At 43.0% G+C, this 19,467-nt stretch overlaps 1 protein-coding gene across 1 annotated transcript in view; it reads left to right on the top strand.

The window, feature by feature from the left end:
- Window positions 1-19,467, top strand: part of LOC128647343 (uncharacterized) — a 61,790-nt gene that overhangs the window by 39,306 nt on the left and 3,017 nt on the right. The window contains exon 3 of the mRNA XM_053700127.1: window positions 3,322-3,396. Within this exon, the coding sequence (XP_053556102.1) occupies window positions 3,322-3,396 (75 nt within the window). The remainder of the gene's footprint in view (window positions 1-3,321; window positions 3,397-19,467) is intronic.

Below are 19,467 nucleotides of genomic sequence, written 5' to 3'. Positions count from 1 at the left end.
AAATAGAAAAGCTCTTTTACCTTACCAGCCCTTAAAAGGGCCATTTGCGGGGCATGCCCCAAAGAATTCAGCTCTTTTGCCTGGAAAAAAAAACATACAATACCCCCCCACCAACATTACAACCCACCACCCGCATACCCTTAATCTAACCCAAACCCCCTTAAATAAACCTAACACTAAGCCCCTGAAGATCTTCCTACCTTGTCTTCACCATGCCAGGTATCACCGATCGGTCCAGGCTCCGAATTCTTCATCCAAGCCCAAGTGGGGGCTGGAGATCCATCATCCGGCTTGAAGTCTTCTATCAAGCGGTGGCTGAAGAGGTCCAGAAAAGGCTCCAAAGTCTTCATCCTATCCGGCCAGAAGAGTAGATCCGGACCGGCAACCATCTTCTTCCAATCGGTGACAAGCGGCTCCATCTTGAAGGCCTCCAGCGCGGATCCATCCTCTTCTTGCGACGTCCTAAGTCCGAATGAAGGTTCCTTTAAATGACGTCATCCAAGATGGCGTCCCTCGAATTCCGATTGGCTGATAGGATTCTATCAGCCAATCGGAATTAAGGTAGGAAAATTCTGATTGGCTGATGGAATCAGCCAATCAGAAGCAAGTTCAATCCGATTGGCTGATCCGATTTCCTACCTTAATTCCGATTGGCTGATAGAATCCTATCAGCCAATCGGAATTCGAGGGACGCCATCTTGGATGACGTCATTTAAAGGAACCTTCATTCGGACTTAGGACGTCGCAAGAAGAGGATGGATCCGCGCTGGAGGTCTTCAAGATGGAGCCGCTTGTCACCGCTTGGAAGAAGATGGTTGCCGGTCCGGATTTACTCTTCTGCCCGGATAGGATGAAGACTTTGGAGCCTCTTCTGGACCTCTTCAGCCGCCGCTTGATAGAAGACTTCAAGCCGGATGATGGATCTCCAGCCCCCGCTTGGGCTTGGATGAAGATTTCGGAGCCTGGACCGATCGCTGATACCTGGCATGGTGAAGACAAGGTAGGAAGATCTTCAGGGGCTTAGTGTTAGGTTTATTTAAGGGGGTTTGGGTTAGATTAGGGGTATGTGGGTGGTGGGTTGTAATGTTGGTGGGGGGGTATTGTATGTTTTTTTTCCAGGCAAAAGAGCTGAATTCTTTGGGGCATGCCCCGCAAATGGCCCTTTTAAGGGCTGGTAAGGTAAAAGAGCTTTTCTATTTTAATTTTAGAATAGGGTAGGGCATTTTTTTATTTTGGGGGTCTTTGTTAATTTATTAGGGGGCTTAGAGTAGGTGTAATTAGTTTAAAATTGTTGTAATATTTTTCTAATGTTTGTAAATATTTTTTTATTTTTTGTAACTTAGTTCTTTTTTATTTTTTGTACTTTAGTTAGTTTATTTAATTGTATTTATTTGTAGGTATTGTATTTAATTAATTTATTGATAGTGTAGTGTTAGGTTTAATTGTAGATAATTGTAGGTATTTTATTTAATTAATTTATTGATAGTGTAGCGTTAGGTTTAATTGTAACTTAGGTTAGGATTTATTTTACAGGTAATTTTGTAATTATTTTAACTAGGTAGCTATTAAATAGTTATTAACTATTTAATAGCTATTGTACCTGGTTAAAATAATTACAAAGTTGCCTGTAAAATAAATATTAATCCTAAAATAGCTACAATATAATTATAATTTATATTGTAGCTATATTAGGGTTTATTTTACAGGTAAGTATTTAGCTTTAAATAGGAATAATTTATTTAATAAGAGTTAATTTATTTCGTTAGATTTAAATTATATTTAACTTAGGGGGGTGTTAGTGTTAGGGTTAGACTTAGCTTTAGGGGTTAATACATTTATTATAGTAGCGGTGTGGTCCGGTCGGCAGATTAGGGGTTAATAAGTGTAGGTAGGTGTCGGCGACGTTGAGGGGGGCAGATTAGGGGTTAATAAATATAATATAGGGGTCGGCGGTGTTAGGGGCAGCAGATTAGGGGTACATAGGTATAATGTAGATTGCGGCGGTGTACGGAGCGGTAGATTAGGGGTTAAAAAAAATATGCAGGTGTCAGCGATAGCGGGGGGCGGCAGATTAGGGGTTAATAAGTGTAAGGCTAGGGGTGTTTAGACTCGGGGTTCATGTTAGGGTGTTAGGTGTAGACTTAGGAAGTGTTTCCCCATAGGAAACAATGGGGCTGCGTTAGGAGCTGAACGCTGCTTTTTTGCAGGTGTTAGGTTTTTTTTCAGCTCAAACTGCCCCATTGTTTCCTATGGGGATATCGTGCACGAGCACGTTTTTGAAGCTGGCCGCGTCCGTAAGCACCGCTGGTATCGAGAGTTGCAGTGGCGGTAAATATGCTATACGCTCCCTTTTTGGAGCCTAACGCAGCCCTTCTGTGAACTCTAAATACCAGCGGTATTTAAAAGGTGCGGGAGAAAAAAAGCACGCGTAGCTAACGCACCCCTTTGGCCACAGAACTCTAAATCTAGCCGAAAGTATCCATTGGACCAGGGTACAATCTTCTATATCAACAAAACTCCAACACAGCTACACTCTCTGGATTTATAACATTCCAAACTAGATTATTAACATATTTTTCAAACACTGGTTTAACCCCTTTATGTGGGTTAAAGGGACAGTCAACACTAGAATTTTTGTTGTTAAAAAAGGTAGATAATCACTTTATTACCCATTCCCCAGTTTTGCATAACCAACACAGTTATAATAATACACATTTTACCTCTGTAATTACCTTGTATCTAAGCCTCTGCAAACTGCCCCCTTAGTTCAGTTCTTTTGACAGACTTGCATTTTAGCCAATCAGTGCTCACTCCTAGGTAACTTCATGTACGTGAGCTCAATGTTATCTATATGAAACATGAACTAATGCTCTCTAGTGGTGAAAAACTGTCAGATTAGAGGCGGCCTTCAAGGTCTAAGAAATTAGCATATGAACCTCCTAGATTTAGCTTTCATCTACGAATACCAAGAGAACAAAGCAAAATTGGTGATAAAAGTAAATTGGAAAGTTGTTTAAAATTACATGCCCTATTTGAATCATGAAGGTTTATTTTGGACTTGACTGTCCCTTTAAATAAAAGTGCAATAATAAAATGCTCTAACGCATTTAAGTATTTTCATTTTGCACTTGTATGTGCCCTTGTTTGTGTTTCCTGTTGGAAGCTCAAGAATGAATACATAATGAGCCATGGTGGAAGTTCTGTAAGTTAACTGTAGTTTGCATTGTGTAACATGATTATCAGCCACTTGATTTTACATTTTCTCTTTAGATCTTTTTCTGCTGTTAATATATATTTATAACTATGTATTTTTAACTATAGGTAAGGGAAGTTACAAATTCTATTACTTTGCTGAACTACAGGTACCAGTCTATGGCTTTAGCTGCATTGCAAGAGGTGAGGGTTTTCTCAGAACTTTTTTGCAATTCAAAGTGAAAAACATTGGTTTACTAAGGAATAGTATATATGGAATTTAAAGGGGCATTAAACCCAAAAGTTTTCTTTCATGATTCCGATAGAGAATAGAATTTATAAAGAGTTTCCAATTTACTTCTATTATCAAATTTGCTACACTTTGCTGTAATTTTTTGTTGAGGAGATATCTAGATAGGTAATAGGAAATAGTGCTGCCATCTAGTGTTCTTGCTAATGTGTAACATTGTTGCAAAACTGCTGTCATATAGTACTAAAGATGTGCACTCTCCTTGAACTTACCTTCCTGCTTTTCAACAAAGAATAATAAGAAAATAAAGAAAATGTAATAATAGAAGTATATTGGAACGTTGCTTAAAATTGTATGTTCTAATTCATTTTTTTTGGTTTCATTTCCCTTTAAGTAGTGATTTACACATAGCATATATCAGCAATTAAAGGGGCATATAAATGCAGAAGTTTCTGGGCAAGCCTTCAGGCTCGCCAGAAACATAAGTTAAGAAGCAGCTCCTTAACTTATATGCCACCTCTGAGGCGGCAGCTAGCAATCATCCTGATCGAATACGATTGGGATGATAGACACCCCCTGCTAAGTGCCGATTAGCCGTGAATGTGCAGGGCGCGGTATTGCACAAGCATTTCACAAGAAATGCTTGTGCAATGATAAATGCGGACAGCATATGCTTTTATGCATTTATCGATGTGCGGCGGACATGATCTGCTATAGCGGATCATGTCCGCCCGTACAATGATAAATCGGCCCCAAAGGGTCAAGACACAACTCATTTTTCTTTCATGAATCAGCATAACATTTTTAGAAAGTTTCTAATTCATTTTGTTTATCAAATTTACTGTGTTCTCTTGGTAAAAAGCACGTGGGATGGCTCAGGAATGTGCACGTCTGAAACATTAAAGTGATGCTAAACTTTTACAAGTTTTTAAATCGGGTCCTGAATCTAAGCGATATTTTACAGGAACTTTGATCACTTCTAATTAAGATGCTCTGTAACTTACTTTTTAATCTAGATGTGCCATTCTAATACCCCACGCTCTGGCTGCCCACTTCATAAGTAATTTTTTTCGGTGAGCTAAAGGTTAGAACTGTTCTCCAATCGGTGCTCTAGAAGTATGGCACTTTTTTGTAGCTAGAGCTCTGATTGGAAAACAGTTCAAACCGTTAGATCACAAAAAAAGAGTTTTTAAATGGGCGACCAGAGTGCAGGGTATTAGAATGTCACGGCTAGAATAAATAGTAATTTTCAGTGCATCTTCATTAGAAGTGATCAATTAAAGTCCCTGTAAAATATCACTTAGATTCTGGACCTGATTTTAAAACATATAGGGCTAGATTACAAGTGGAGCGATAATTTATTGCATGCCTGCAAACAGGCAGATTTGCCCGTTTGAGGACGCACGATAAATAACCAGCTATTACAAGTGGCTGGTTTTTGCTATCGCAAACTTGCGGTAGCAATTAGTGCTTAGAAAATTAACCAGAGATCAGATCTCTAGTTAATTTTATAAATGTCCACCAAATGCCCCCCAAATTAAGTGTAATATATTTTATTAAAAAATAAAGATAAGAGTATATTAACACATAAATATACAGTATATGTATATCAACATATACTTCTGCCATCGCTGTGCGACACCCCCTTTTCTGGCACTGAAGTTCTGATGCCGTATCTGACGGCATCAGAACGAGGCTCCCATAGGAGCCTATGGAAATGCATTCTTGTGAGCGCAATGCTTCCCAGCAATTGCTGTGAACTTGTAATACCAGCGCACATTATCGTGCGCTGGTATTACAAAGTGAAGCGCTAATATCTCTTTCATGAAAGCGATATATAGCGCTCCACTTGTAATCTAGGTCTATATGTTTTATTTTAAAAGGGACATTAAACACTTTGAGATGGTAATATAAAATTATAAATTGTATATATAAAAAATTCTGCAAGATACTTTCATTATTTATTTTGTCCCCTTTTCCTGTAATTCCATTCTGAAATTGTGAGCTTTTCAGTTCCTGTTAGAAATGAAAGTGCAGAACACTGTTACAGTCCACAAAGCCATTGGCTGGCACACTCTATTGACCTATTTATAACTGTTCCCTAATTAGCCACTGGCAGAGAAGGTAACCTAAGTTACAACATGGCTGCTCCCATTGTTTTTATAGACTCTAAAACTTTACACATATTTTCCTTCCTTACCAGATAAATTCCTTTCCTTCCGGATAGGGAGAGTCCATGGCTTCATTCCTTACTGTTGGGAAATACAACACCTGACCCCCAGGAGGAGGCAAGGACACCCCAGTCAAAAGCTTAAATATCCCTCCCACTTCCACATTACCCCCAGTCAATTCTTTTGCCTTTCGTCACGTTAGGAGGGTGGGCAGAAGATTCGGAGAGTCCTGAAAAAGGATATCTGCCCTTCAAGATAGGCCTGGAGTTTTAAGTAGTCATGTCAGTGAGAGTATTGATGAAAGTTTGAGTCTGGAGATGCAGGAAAGTTTTTTCTGCAAAAACCATCCAGACTACTGGTAAACAGCTCCTAAGCCATCAGTGTTGAAGGAATTTCACTACCTGCTTTCTCTCACTCAAGTCCATGTCAGGAGCGCTGCTATAAGACTGTCACACTTGAGAGGCTGTGTTCTGTTCCACAGCATGGATCCTGGAGGTAAGATCATTTACATTTTTACACATAAAACGCTAAATAACAGGGTCACAGTGTGGCTCCTTTATACCTTGACAGGGATCCAGGTTTAATATCCTCTGAAGGGGGTTTTATTGAACCGTTGGGGTTAATTAATCAGTTGAATAATTATTACATGCGCTTTGTGTGATTTTTTCCTGGGCTGATAGACTGCGTTTTTTGGCTGGAACAAACAGGTTTCACTTTCTTTTTTGAAAGTGTTGCACAGCTCCTATTACTTGTTGTACTTGTAACTAACAGGAAGTACTGTCTTACACTCATGTGGGTCTATGTCATTTCCTCCATTGCAGCTGAGACTGAACCTGAGGAAAGCGTTTCCTCTGTTAATTGTCTGAGTCTAGGAGGGTGGTGAGGTGCCTCAGCCATTGGAGTATAAAGGTGCAGTTTTCTATAATAAAAAGTTTTCTCTTGCAAGGTGTATCCAGTCCACAGATTCATCCTTACTTGTGGGATATTCTTATTCCATACAGGAAGTGGGGGCAAAGAGAGCACACAGCAGAGCTGTCCATATAGCTCCCCCTCTAGCTCCACCCCCCAGTCATTCTCTTTGCCGACTCTAAGCACTAGGGTCTCTCTACGGGGAGGGGCAAAGTGAATGTGGTGTTAGAATTGTAGTTTTATATCTTCAATCAAAAGTTTGTTATTTTAAATCGTTACCAGGTTTGTACTATTTACTCTCTAGCAGAAAAGTGATGAAGATTTCTGCTGAGAGGAAAATGATTTTAGCATGTTGTAACTAAAATCCACTGCTGTTCCCACACAAGGACTGAGGAGTACCAGAAAACTTCAGTTGGGGGGGAACAGTTTGCAGGCTTGACTGCAGGTGAGTTTGTTTAGTCATTTATTTCTAGACAAGGACTGAGATAATGCTAGAAGACTGACAAGTCCCCATGTGGGGAGGGTAAGCTATGTTCTGAGGACTTAGTAAAGAAATTGAATGCTTACATAACAGGGCTAATTAGGCTGGTTGACACTAATGCAGGGGCAAGTCGATTATTTGTTTCAAGGAAATTCTCGTTGGAGACACTTTTTAAGCACTTTGGAGTGTTTTCTGGGGGTTATTATCCACATGGCAAAAATTTAGTCACTTAGAAGTGATTTTTGTAGGCCTCACAACTCCGGAGTGGAGTGGGAGGGGGCCTAATTTCGCGCCTCAGATGCGCAGTTAGAATTGAAAGACAGTTCATGCTGCTTCACATGGAGGGTCCAGCTGCTGATTGAGGGCCTAAAAGAAGCTTTATTCCCCCAAAACTGATCCCTAAGGGCAGGTAGGGGCACAGCAGGTAAGCTGTGGCAAGGTGCTGTAGTTATTTAACCGGTTGTGTTGGCTTTAGGCTGCTCCGGTTTGGGCATTAAGGGGGTTAATCGTTCTGCAACTCGTGGTGCAATCATATTAAAGCCTTAGGTACATACTGTGAACATTTCAAAAGGATTGCTGCATTTTTCACTGTTTGGTAAAATTGTGTGCTCTTTTTATTTCTTAAAGGCACAGTAACGTTTTTTCAAATTGTGTTTTTTATTTGATTAAAGTGTTTTCCAAGCCTGCTTGTGTATGCTACTAGTCTGTTAAACATGTCTGGGCACTAAGGAAAATCCTTGTTCAATGTGATTAGAAGCATGGTGGAGCCCCCTCTCAGAATGTGTCCCAATTGCACTAATATGTCCTATGCACTTTAAAAGATCATATAGTTGCACTTAAAAGGTGTGTCCCTAGATGATTCTCAGGCTGAAGGTAATGAGGATAGTCCATCTACCTCTCCCCATGTGTCACAACCAGTTACGCCCGCTCAAGCGATGCCTAGTACCTCTAGTGCGTCTGCCCCTATTACATTGCAACAACTAGCGACAGTCATGGATAATTCCCTTTACGGCCTTTCTATCAAAACTGCCAGTTTTTCCTGCAAAGCGCGATAGCGCTGTTTTAAGAACAGATTATGAGCAGTCTGAGCTTTGGTAGCCTTATCTGATGTGCCCTCCACAACGCTCTGAAGTGGGGGGTGAGGGATTGATGTCTGAGGGAGAAATTTCTGATTCAGGAAAGGTTTCTCATCAGGCAGAGTCAGATTCATTAGCGTTTAAGTTTAAATTGGAACACCTCCGCGTATTGCTCAGGGAGGTGTTAGCTACTCTGGATGATTGTGACCCTATGGTGGTCCCAGAGAAGTTGTGTAAAATGGACAAGTACCTAGAGGGGTCCCTGGTATACACTGATGCATTTCCGATCCCTAAGAGGGTTGCGGATATTGTTACTAGGGAGTGGGATAGACCAGGTGTCCCTTTTGTCCCCCCCCCCACTATTTTTAAGAAAATGTTCCCCATAACTGACCCCAGACGGGACTCCGTGGCAGACGGTCCCCTAAGGTAGAGGGGGGCTGTTTCTTCACTTGCTAAACGCTACAACCATACCAATTGAAGACAGTTGTGGCGTTTAAAGATCCTATGGATAAAAAGTTAGAAGGTTTACTTAAGAAAATTTTTGTTCAACAAGGTTTTTCTTCTCCAACCTATTGCCTGCATTATTCCTGTAAACTACTTGCAGCGGCTTTCTGGTTTGAGGCGCTGGAGGAGTCGCTCCAGGCGGGAGACCTCATATGACGAAATTATGGATAGAATAAGGCTCTAAAGCTGGCTAATTCTTTTATCACAGATGCCGCTTTGCAATTAGCTAAGGTTAGCGGCAAAAAATTCAGGTTTCGCCATTATGGCACGCAGATCGCTTTGGCTCAAGTCATGGTCAGCCGATGTGTCGTCAAAATCCAAATTATTAAATATCCCTTTCAAAGGAAAGACCCTTTTCGGGCCAGAATTGAAAGAGATTATTTCAGAAATCACCGGGGGAAAGTGCCATGCTCTCCCTCAGACAAAGCCTTTAAGGTCTAAAAACAAAGCTAATTTTCTTCTGTTATGTGTGATCAGTCCACGGGTCATCATTACTTGCTGGAGTATAACTCCTCCCCAACAGGAAAATGCAAGAGGATTCACCCAGCAGAGCTGCATATAGCTCCTCCCCTCTACGGTCCAGTCCCAGTCAATTCTCTTGCACCCAACGACTAGATAGGATGTGTGAGAGGATTATGGTGATTTATACTTAGTTTTTATTGACTTCAATCAAAAGTTTGTTATTTTAAAATTAGCACCGGAGCGTGTTTTTACTTCTCTGGCAGAGTTTGAGGAAGAATCTGTCAGAGTTTTTTACTATGATTTTAACCGGAGTAGTTAAGATCATATTGCTGTTCTCGGCCATCTGAGGGAGGTAAAGGCTTCAGATCAGGGGACAGCGGGCAGATGAATCTGCATTGAGGTATGTAGCAGTTTTTTATTTTCTGAATGGAATTGATGAGAAAATCCTGCCATATCCGTTAAAATGACATGTATGTATACACTTCAGTATTCTGGGGATGGTATTTCACCGGAACTACTCTGTTAAAGGTCACTAATCCTTTTTAATAACTATTTTATCATGTAAACGTTTTGCTGGAATGTAGAATCGTTTACATTGCTGAGGTACTGTGTGAATAAATATTTGGGCATTATTTTCCACTTGGCAGTTTTTTTGCTTTAATTGTGACAGTTTCGTTTCTCTTCACTGCTGTGTGGGGAGAGGGAGGGGCCGTTTTTGGCGCTCTTTGCTACGCATCAAAAAATACCAGTCAGTTACTTTTATATTTCCTGCATGATCCGGTTCATCTCTGATAGATCTCAGGGGTCTTCAAACTTCTATGAAGGGAGGTAAATTCTCTCAGCAGAGCTGTGAGAATTCTTATAGTGACTGTGAATAAAAACGTTGCTTTGTATTTTTATGTCAAATTTAAGTTATTGTTATTTTACTAATGGGAACAAAACCTTTGCTAAAAGTTTTGTTGTTTTAAAGTTTGATGCTATAACTGTTTTTCAGTTCATTATTTCAACTGTCAATTTAATCGTAGTACCTCTTTGAGGCACAGTACGTTTTTTGCTAAAAAAGATTATAACCAAGTTGTAAGTTTTTTGCTAGTGTGTAAAACATGTCGACTCAGGAGGAAGATATCTGTGTCATTTGTTCCAATCCAAGGTGGAGCCCAATAGAAATTTATGTACTAACTGTATTGATGCTACTTTAAATAAAAGTCAATCTTTACAATGTGAACAAATTTCACCAAACAGCGAGGGGAGAAGTTATGGCCGACTAAATCGCCTCACGCGGCAGTACCTGCATCTCCCGCCCGGGAGGTGCGTGTGTATTTTGGCGCCTAGTACATCTGGGCGGCCATTACAGATAACATTACAAGATATGGCTACTGTTAGACTGAAGTTTTGTCTAAATTACCAGAACTAAGAGGGCAAGCGTGATCACTCTGGGGTGAGAACAGAGTGCGCTGACAATGCTAGGGGCCATGTCTGATACTGCGTCACAGCTCGCAGAGCATGAGGACGGAGAGCTTCAGTTCTGTGGGGTGACGGTTTCTGATCCAAACAGATTGGGACTCAGATATTTCAAATTTTAAATTTAAATTGGAGAACCTCCGTGTATTACTAGGGAGGTCTTAGCAGCTCTCAACGATTGTAACACCGTTGCAATACCAGAGAAACTGTGTAAGTTGGGATAAATACTTTGGTGCGGTACCGGGCGAGTACTGACGTTTTTCCTATACCTAAGAGACTAACTGAAATTGTTACTAAGGAGTGGGAATAGACCCCGGTGTGCCGTTCTCACCCCCTCCAATATTTAGAAAGATGTTTCCAATAGACGCCACGACTCGGACTTATGGCAAACGGTCCCAAGGTGGAGGGAAGCAGTTTCTACTTTAGCTAAGCGTACCACTATCCCGGTGGAGGAATAGCTGTGCTTTCTCTGATCCAATGGATAAAAAATTAGAGGGTTACCTTAAGAAAATGTTTGTTCAACAAGGTTTGATATTACAACCCCTTGCATGTATCGCGCCGATTACGGCTGCGGCAGCATTTTGGATTGAGTCGCTTGAAGAGAACCTAGTTCATCTACGCTAGACGACATTACGGACAGGCTTAGAGTCCTTAAACTAGCTAATTCCTTCATTTCGGAGGGTCCGTAGTACATTTAACCAAACTTACGGCTAAGAACTCAGGATTCGCCATACAGGAGCACTAGGGCGCTGTGGCTAAAATCCTGGTCAGCTGATGTTACTTCTAAGTCCAAATTACTTAATATACCTTTCAAGGGGCGAGTCATTATTTGGGCCCGGTTTGAAAAGAGATTATCGCTGACATTACAGGAGGTAAGGGCCACGCCCTACCTCAAGACAAAGCCAAAGCTAAGGCTAGACAGTCTAATTTTCCGTCCCTTTCGAACCTTCAAAAGCAGGAGCAGCATCAACCCTCCACTGCACCAAAACAGGAAGGGAGCTGGTTGCTCGTTACAGGCAAGGCTGGGAGAGCCTAACCAGTCCTGGAACAAGAGCAAGCAGGGCCAGGAAACCTGCTGCTGCCCCAAAGACAGCATGGAACCGAAGCCCCCCGATCCGGGACGCGATCTAGTGGGGGGCAGGACTCTCTCTCTTCGCCCAGGCCGCTGGGCAAGAGATGTTCAGGATCCTGGGGCACTAGAGATCATATCTCAGGGATACCTTCTAGACTTCAAATTATCTCCCCCAAGAGGGAGATTTCATCTGTCAAGGTTGTCAACAAACCAGATAAAGAAAGAAGCGTTTCTACGCTGGTACAAGATCTGTTTAATAATGGGAGTGATCCATCCGGTTCCGCGGTCGGAACAAGGACAAGGGTTCTACTCAAACCTGTTTGTGGGTTCCCAAATAAGAGGGAACTTTCAGGCCAATCTAGATTTAATGATTCTAAACAATTTCCTAAGAGTTCCATCGTTCAAAATGGGAAACTATTCGGACAATCTTACCCAGGATCCAAGAGGGTCAGTACATGACCACAGTGGATTTAAAGGATGCTTACCTTCACATACCGATCCACAAAGTCATCACCGGTATCTAAGGTTTGCCTTCTTAGACAGGCACTACCAGTTTGTAGCTCTTCCATTCGGATTGCTACGGGCTCAAGAATCTTCACAAAGGTTCGGGTGCCCTTCTGGCTGGTACTAAGACCGGCGAGGGATTTCGGGTAGCTCCATACCTAGACGACATTCTAATACAAGCTTCAAGCTTTCAAACTGCCAAGTCTCAGACAGAGTTAGTTCTGGCATTTCTAAGGTCGCATGGATGGAAAGTGAACGAAAAGAAGAGTTCTCTTTTTCCTCTCACAAGAGTTCCATTCTTGGGGACTCTTATAGATTCTGTAGAAATGAAGATTTACCTGACAGAGGACAGGTTAACAAAGCTTCAAAATGCATGCCGTGTCCTTCATTCCATTCAACACACGTCAGTAGCTCAATGCATGGAGGTGATCGGCTTAATGGTAGCGGCAATGGACATAGTACCTTTTGCACGCCTACACCTCAGACCTCTGCAATTATGCATGCTAAGTCAGTGGAATGGGGATTACTCAGATTTGTCCCCCTACTCTGAATCTGAATCAAGAGACCAGAAATTCTCTTCTATGGTGGCTTCATCGGCCACACCTGTCCAGGGGATGCCATTCAGCAGGCCAGACTGGACAATTGTAACAACAGACGCCAGCCTACTAGGTTGGGGCGCTGTCTGGAATTCTCTAAAGGCTCAGGGACTATGGAATCAGGAGGAGAGTCTCCTTCCAATAAACATTCTGGAATTGAGGGCAGTTCTCAATGCCCTTCTAGCTTGGCCCCAATTAACAACCTCGGGGGTTCATCAGGTTTCAGTCGGACAACATCACGACTGTAGCTTACATCAACCATCAGGGAGGGACAAGAAGCTCCCTAGCAATGGTGGAAGTATCAAAGATAATTCGCTGGCAGGAGTCCTCACTCTGCCACCTGTCAGCAATCCACATCCCGGGAGTGGAGAACTGGAGGCGGATTTCTTGAGTCGCCAGACTTTTCATCCGGGGGAGTGGGAACTTCATCCGGAAGTCTTTGCCCAAATACTTCGACGTTGGGGCAAACCAGAGATAGATCTCATGGCGTCTCGCCAGGAACGCCAAACTTCCTCGCTACGGGTCCAGATCCAGGGATCCCGGGAGCGGTTCTGATAGATGCTTTGACAGCACCTTGGAACTTCGGGATGGCTTATGTGTTTCCACCCTTTCCACTGCTTCCTCGATTGATTGCCCAAATCAAGCAGGAGAGAGCATCAGTGATTCTAAATAGCGCCTGCATGGCCACGCAGGACTTGGTATGCAGATCTAGTGGGCATGTCATCCTGTCCCGCCTTGGTCTCTACCTCTAAGACAGGACCTTCTGATACAGGGGTCCCATTCAAACATCAAAATCTAACTTCTCTGAAGCTGACTGCTTGGAAATTGAACGTTTGATTTTATCAAAACGTGGTTTTTCTGAGTCGGTTATTGATACCCTGATACAGGCTAGGAAGCCTGTTACCAGACAGATTTACCATTAAAATATGGCGTAAATACCTATACTGGTGCGAATCCAAACATTACTCCTGGAGTAAGGTTAGGATCTCTAGGATATTGTCTTTTCTACAAGAAGGGTTAGAAATGGGTTTATCAGCTAGTTCATTAAAGGGACAGATTTCAGCTCTGTCCATCTTGTTACACAGGCGTCTGTCAGAAAATCCAGACGTCCAGGCCTTTTGTCAGGCGTTAGCTAGGATCAAGCCTGTGTTTAAAGCTGTTGCTCCGCCATGGAGTTTAAACTTAGTTCTTAACGTTTTACAGGGTGTTCCATTTGAACCCCTTCATTCCATTGATATAAAATTGTTATCTTGGAAAGTTCTGTTTTTAATGGCTATTTCCTCGGCTCGAAGAGTCTCTGAGTTATCAGCCTTACATTGTGATTCTCCTTATCTGATTTTTCACTCAGACAAGGTAGTTCTGCGTACTAAACCTGGGTTCTTACCTAAGGTGGTCACTAACAGGAATATCAATCAAGAGATTGTTGTTCCATCCTTGTGTCCAAATCCTTCTTCAAAGAAGGAACGTCTTCTACACAATCTGGATGTAGTTCGTGCCCTCAAGTTCTACTTGCAGGCAACTAAAGATTTTCGCCAAACTTCTTCCCTGTTTGTCGTTTATTCTGGACAGAGGAGAGGTCAAAAAGCTTCTGCTACCTCTCTCTCTTTTTGGCTTCGTAGCATAATACGTTTAGCCTATGAGACTGCTGGTCAGCAGCCTCCTGAAAGAATTACAGCTCACTCCACTAGAGCTGTGGCTTCCACTTGGGCCTTTAAGAATGAGGCCTCTGTTGAACAGATTTGCAAGGCTGCAACTTGGTCTTCGCTTCATACTTTTTCCAATTTTACAAATTTGACACTTTTGCTTCTTCGGAGGCTATTTTTGGGAGAAAGGTTCTTCAGGCAGTGGTTCCTTCTGTATAATGAGCCTGCCTATCCCTCCGTCATCCGTGTACTTTTGCTTTGGTATTGGTATCCCAGAAGTAATGATGACCCGTGGACTGATCACACATAACAGAAGAAAACATAATTTATGCTTACCCTGATAAATTCCTTTCTTCTGTTGTGTGATCAGTCCACGGCCCGCCCTGTTTCAAGGCAGGTAAAATATCTTTTAAATTATACTCCAGTCACCACTTCACCCTTGGTTACTCCTTTCTCGTTGATTCTTGGTCGAATGACTGGGACTGACGTAGAGGGGAGGAGCTATATGCAGCTCTGCTGGGTGAATCCTCTTGCATTTCCTGTTGGGGAGGAGTTATATCCCAGAAGTAATGATGACCCGTGGACTGATCACACAACAGAAGAAAGGAATTTATCAGGTAAGCATAAATTATGTTTTTCGTTCCTTTCGTAATTTCAGGAGCGGTCCCGCTTCAGCCTCTACAGCTGCAAAGCAAGAGGGTAACGCTTCACAGCCCAAGGCAACCTGGAAGCCTTACCAGGGCTGGAACAAGGGTAAACAGGCCAAAAAGCCTGCAGCTGCTACCAAGACAGCATGAAGGGGTAGCCCCCGATCCGGGACCGGATCTAGAAGGGGGCAGACTTTCTCTCTTTCGCTCAGGCCTGGGCAAGAGATGTTCACGATCCCTGGGCTTTAGAGATTGTTACCCAGGGATATCTTCTAGAATTCAAGGACTCCCCTCCAAGGGGAAGGTTCCACATTTCTCGTCTGTCTACAGACCAGACAAAGAAAGAGGCGTTCTTACGCTGTGTAGAAGATCTACATACGATGGGAGTGATATACCCAGTTCCAATTGCAGAACAAGGACTGGGTTTTTACTCAAACCTGTTTGTGGTTCCCAAAAAAGAAGGAACTTTCAGACCAATCCTGGATCTAAAAATTCTAAACAGATTCCTCAGAGTCCCATCATTCAAGATGGAGACCATTCGGACAATCTTACCTATGATCCAGGAAGGTCAATATATGACTACCGTGGATCTAAAGGATGCGTACCTGCATATCCCTATCCACAAGGATCATCATCAGTTCCTCAGGTTCGCTTTTCTAGACAACCATTACCAGTTTGTGGCTCTTCCATTCGGTTTAGCCACTGCTCCCAGAATTTTCACAAAGGTGCTAGGGTCCCTTCTGGCGGTTCTAAGACCGTGGGGCATAGCAGTGGCGCCTTATTTGTACGACATCTTAATTCAGGCGCCGTCCTTTCACAGAGCCAAGGCTCACACGGAGATTGTATTGGCCTTTCTCAGGTCTCACGGGTGGAAGGTGAACATCAAAAAGAGTTCTCTGTCCCCACTCACAAGGGTTCCCTTCCTAGGAACACTAATAGATTCAGTAGAAATGAAAATATTTCTGACGGAGGTCAGAAAGTTGAAACTTTTAACTACTTGCCGAGTTCTTCATTCCATTCCTCGGCCATCTGTAGCTCAGTGCATGGAGGCAATCGTATTAATGGTAGCGGCAATGGACATAGTCCCTTTCGCTCGGATACATCTCAGACCACTGCAACTATGCATGCTCAGTCAGTGGAATGGGGATTATGCAGATTTGTCTCCTCAAATACAGTTGGACCAGGAAACCAGAGTTTCTCTTCTCTGGTGGTTGTCTCAGGATCACCTGTCTCAGGGAATATGTTTCCGCAGACCAGAGTGGATCATTGTAACGACCGACGCCAGTCTGTTAGGCTGGGGTGCAGTCTGGGACTCCCTGAAAGCTCAAGGCTTATGGTCTCAGGAAGAATCTCTTCTCCCGATAAACATTCTGGAACTGAGGGCAATATTCAACGCGCTTCAGGCATGGCCTCAACTAGCTGCGGCCAAATTCATCGGATTTCAGTCGGACAACATCACGACTGTAGCTTACATCAATCATCAGGGGGGAACAAAGAGTTCCCTAGCGATGAAGGAAGTAACCAAAATAATCAGGTGGGCGGAGGACCACTCCTGCCATCTCTCAGCAATTTACATCCCAGGAGTAGACAACTGGGAGGCGGATTTTCGGAGTCGTCAGACTTTTCACCCGGGGGAGTGGGAACTCCACCCGGAGGTATTTGCCCAGCTGACTCAGCTATGGGGTATTCCAGAGTTGGACCTGATGGTGTCCCGTCAGAACACCAAGCTTCCTCTCTACGGATCCAGGTCCCGGGACCCCAAGGCGGCATTGATAGATGCTCTAGCAGCGCCTTGGTCCTTCAATCTGGCTTATGTTTTCCCACCGTTTCCTCTTCTCCCTCGTCTGATCGCCAGAATCAAGCAGGAGAAGGCTTCAGTGATTTTGATAGCGCCTGCGTGGCCACGCAGGACTTGGTATGTAGACCTAGTGGACATGTCATCTGTCCCACCATGGACACTGCCAATGATGCAGGACCTTCTAATACAGGGTCCGTTCAAGCCTCCAAATCTAGTTTCTCTACGTCTGACTGCTTGGAGATTGAACGCTTAATTCTATGAAAGCGTGGTTTCTCTGAGCCAGTTATAGATACTTTGATTCAGGCTAGAAAGCCTGTCACCAGGAAAATCTACCATAAGATATGGCAGAAATATCTTTGTTGGTGTATCCAAGGGTTACTCATGGAGTAAGATTAGGATTCCCAGGATATTGTCCTTTCTCCAAGACGGATTGGAGAAAGGATTGTCGGCTAATTCTTTAAAGGGACAGATATCTGCTCTGTCTATCCTTTTACACAAGCGTCTGGCAGAGGTACCAGACGTTCAAGCGTTTGCACAGGCTTTAGTCATAATCAAGCCTGTCTATAAACCTGTGGCTCCGCCATGGAGTCTAAATCTAGTTCTTTCAGTTCTTCAAGGGGTTCCGTTTGAACCTTTACATTCCATAGATATTAAGTTGTTATCTTGGAAAGTTTTGTTTTTGGTAGCTATCTCTTCTGCTCGAAGAGTCTCAGAGATATCTGCCTTACAGTGTGATTCACCTTACCTGGTGTTCCATGCAGATAAGGTAGTTTTGCATACTAAACCTGGTTTTCTTCCTAAAGTGGTTTCTAACAAGAATATTAACCAGGAAATTGTTGTTCCTTCTCTGTGTCCCAATCCTTCTTCGAAGAAGGAACGTCTGTTGCACAATCTTGATGTAGTTCGTGCTCTAAAGTTCTATTTGCAAGCAACTAAGGATTTCAGACAAACATCTTCCTTGTTTGTTATCTATTCTGGTAAGAGGAGAGGTGAGAAAGCGACTGCTACCTCTCTTTCCTTTTGGCTGAAAAGCATCATCCGTTTGGCCTATGAGACTACTGGCCAGCAGCCTCCTGAAACAATTACTGCTCATTCTACCAGAGCAGTGGCTTCCACATGGGCTTTCAAGAATGAGGCTTCTGTTGAACAGATTTGTAAGGCAGCGACTTGGTCTTCACTGCATACTTTTGCCAAATTTTACAAATTCGATACTTTTGCTTCTTCGGAGGCTATTTTTGGGAGAAAGGTTTTGCAAGCAGTGGTGCCTTCCGTTTAAGGTACCTGTCTTGTTCCCTCCCTTCATCCGTGTCCTAAAGCTTTGGTATTGGTATCCCACAAGTAAAGGATGAATCCGTGGACTGGATACACCTTGCAAGAGAAAACAGAATTTATGCTTACCTGATAAATGACTTTCTCTTGCGGTGTATCCAGTCCACGGCCCGCCCTGGCATTTGAGTCAGGTAAAAAAATTTTTGTTTAAACTACAGTCACCACTGCACCCTATGGTTTCTCCTTTTTCGTCCTAACCTTTGTTTGAATGACTGGGGGGTGGAGCTAGAGGGGGAGTTATATGGACAGCTCTGCTGTGTGCTCTCTTTGCCACTTCCTGTAGGGAATGAGAATATCCCACAAGTAAAGGATGAATCCGTGGACTGGATACACCGCAAGAGAAAGTAATTTATCAGGTAAGCATAAATTCTGTTTTTTTTATGTCCTTCTGTGGGTATAACCAGAGCTATGGAGGACTCTGACGTTTTAGAAGGTACTCCTTCTGTACTAAATCATACCTGTTTATATTGTGAGGAGGCCGTGGTTTTCCCGCCCACTCAATAATGTTCCACATGCCTTAACACCGTTATAAAGTCTAAGAAGGGAGACAAGCCTGCTAAGGCTCTTAGTCCCTCTGAGCCATCTACCTCTCAGGACTTGGCTTCCCATGAGATTACTACCCTTGCTACATTATCCACTCCACATGCAGTTCCCCATAGCACATCTAATCCTTCATCCGGAGGGGGCCTTCTTCCTGCGGACTTTGCAGCACAGTTACAAACGGTGGTGTCTGCGACACTCAGTGCATTACCTTGCTCTAACAAACGCAAGAGAAAGGTTAAACATAGCTCTCCTGACCCGGAGTCATCTAAATATTTATCGGATTTAGCTATTGTGTCCCAGTTATCCGATGATGAGTTAACCTCTGTAGCTTCAGAGGGTGAACTTTCTGGGTCGGAGTCCTTAGCGTCTAAGCCTCCTGCTGCGGAGGAACCATCCTTTAGATTTAAAATTGAGCACTTGCGTTTTTTATTAAAGGAAGTTCTGTCTAAGTTAGAGATTCCAGAGGCCGCACTGCCTGAAGAACCCATGATACCTAAATTAGACAGAGTTTACGAAGACAGGAAAATTCCTTTGACTTTTCCTGTGCCGGTTAAGATGGCGAACATTAATAAGAACGAATGGGAAAAAATTTGTTCTTCCTTTTCCCCTTGTCTACTTTTAAAACGGGATTTTTGTTTCAACCGGCGGCTGCAGTTGCCGCGGTTGCCGGAGCGGCTACCTACTGGTGTGACTCTTAGTCAGAAATCATTGAGGTGGAGTCTCCCCTAGATGATATTTAAGACAGAATTAAAGCTCTGAGAATTGCTAATTCTTTTATCTGTGATGCGAACATGCAAACTATTCGCCTAAATGCAAAGGCCTCTGGCTT

The sequence above is a fragment of the Bombina bombina genome, chromosome 2 (genome assembly GCF_027579735.1).
Source record: "Bombina bombina isolate aBomBom1 chromosome 2, aBomBom1.pri, whole genome shotgun sequence".
Taxonomy (NCBI): Eukaryota; Metazoa; Chordata; class Amphibia; order Anura; family Bombinatoridae; genus Bombina; species Bombina bombina.
The sequence above is the reverse complement of the archived record's forward strand: the minus strand, read 5'-3'. Positions and strand labels throughout refer to the sequence as shown.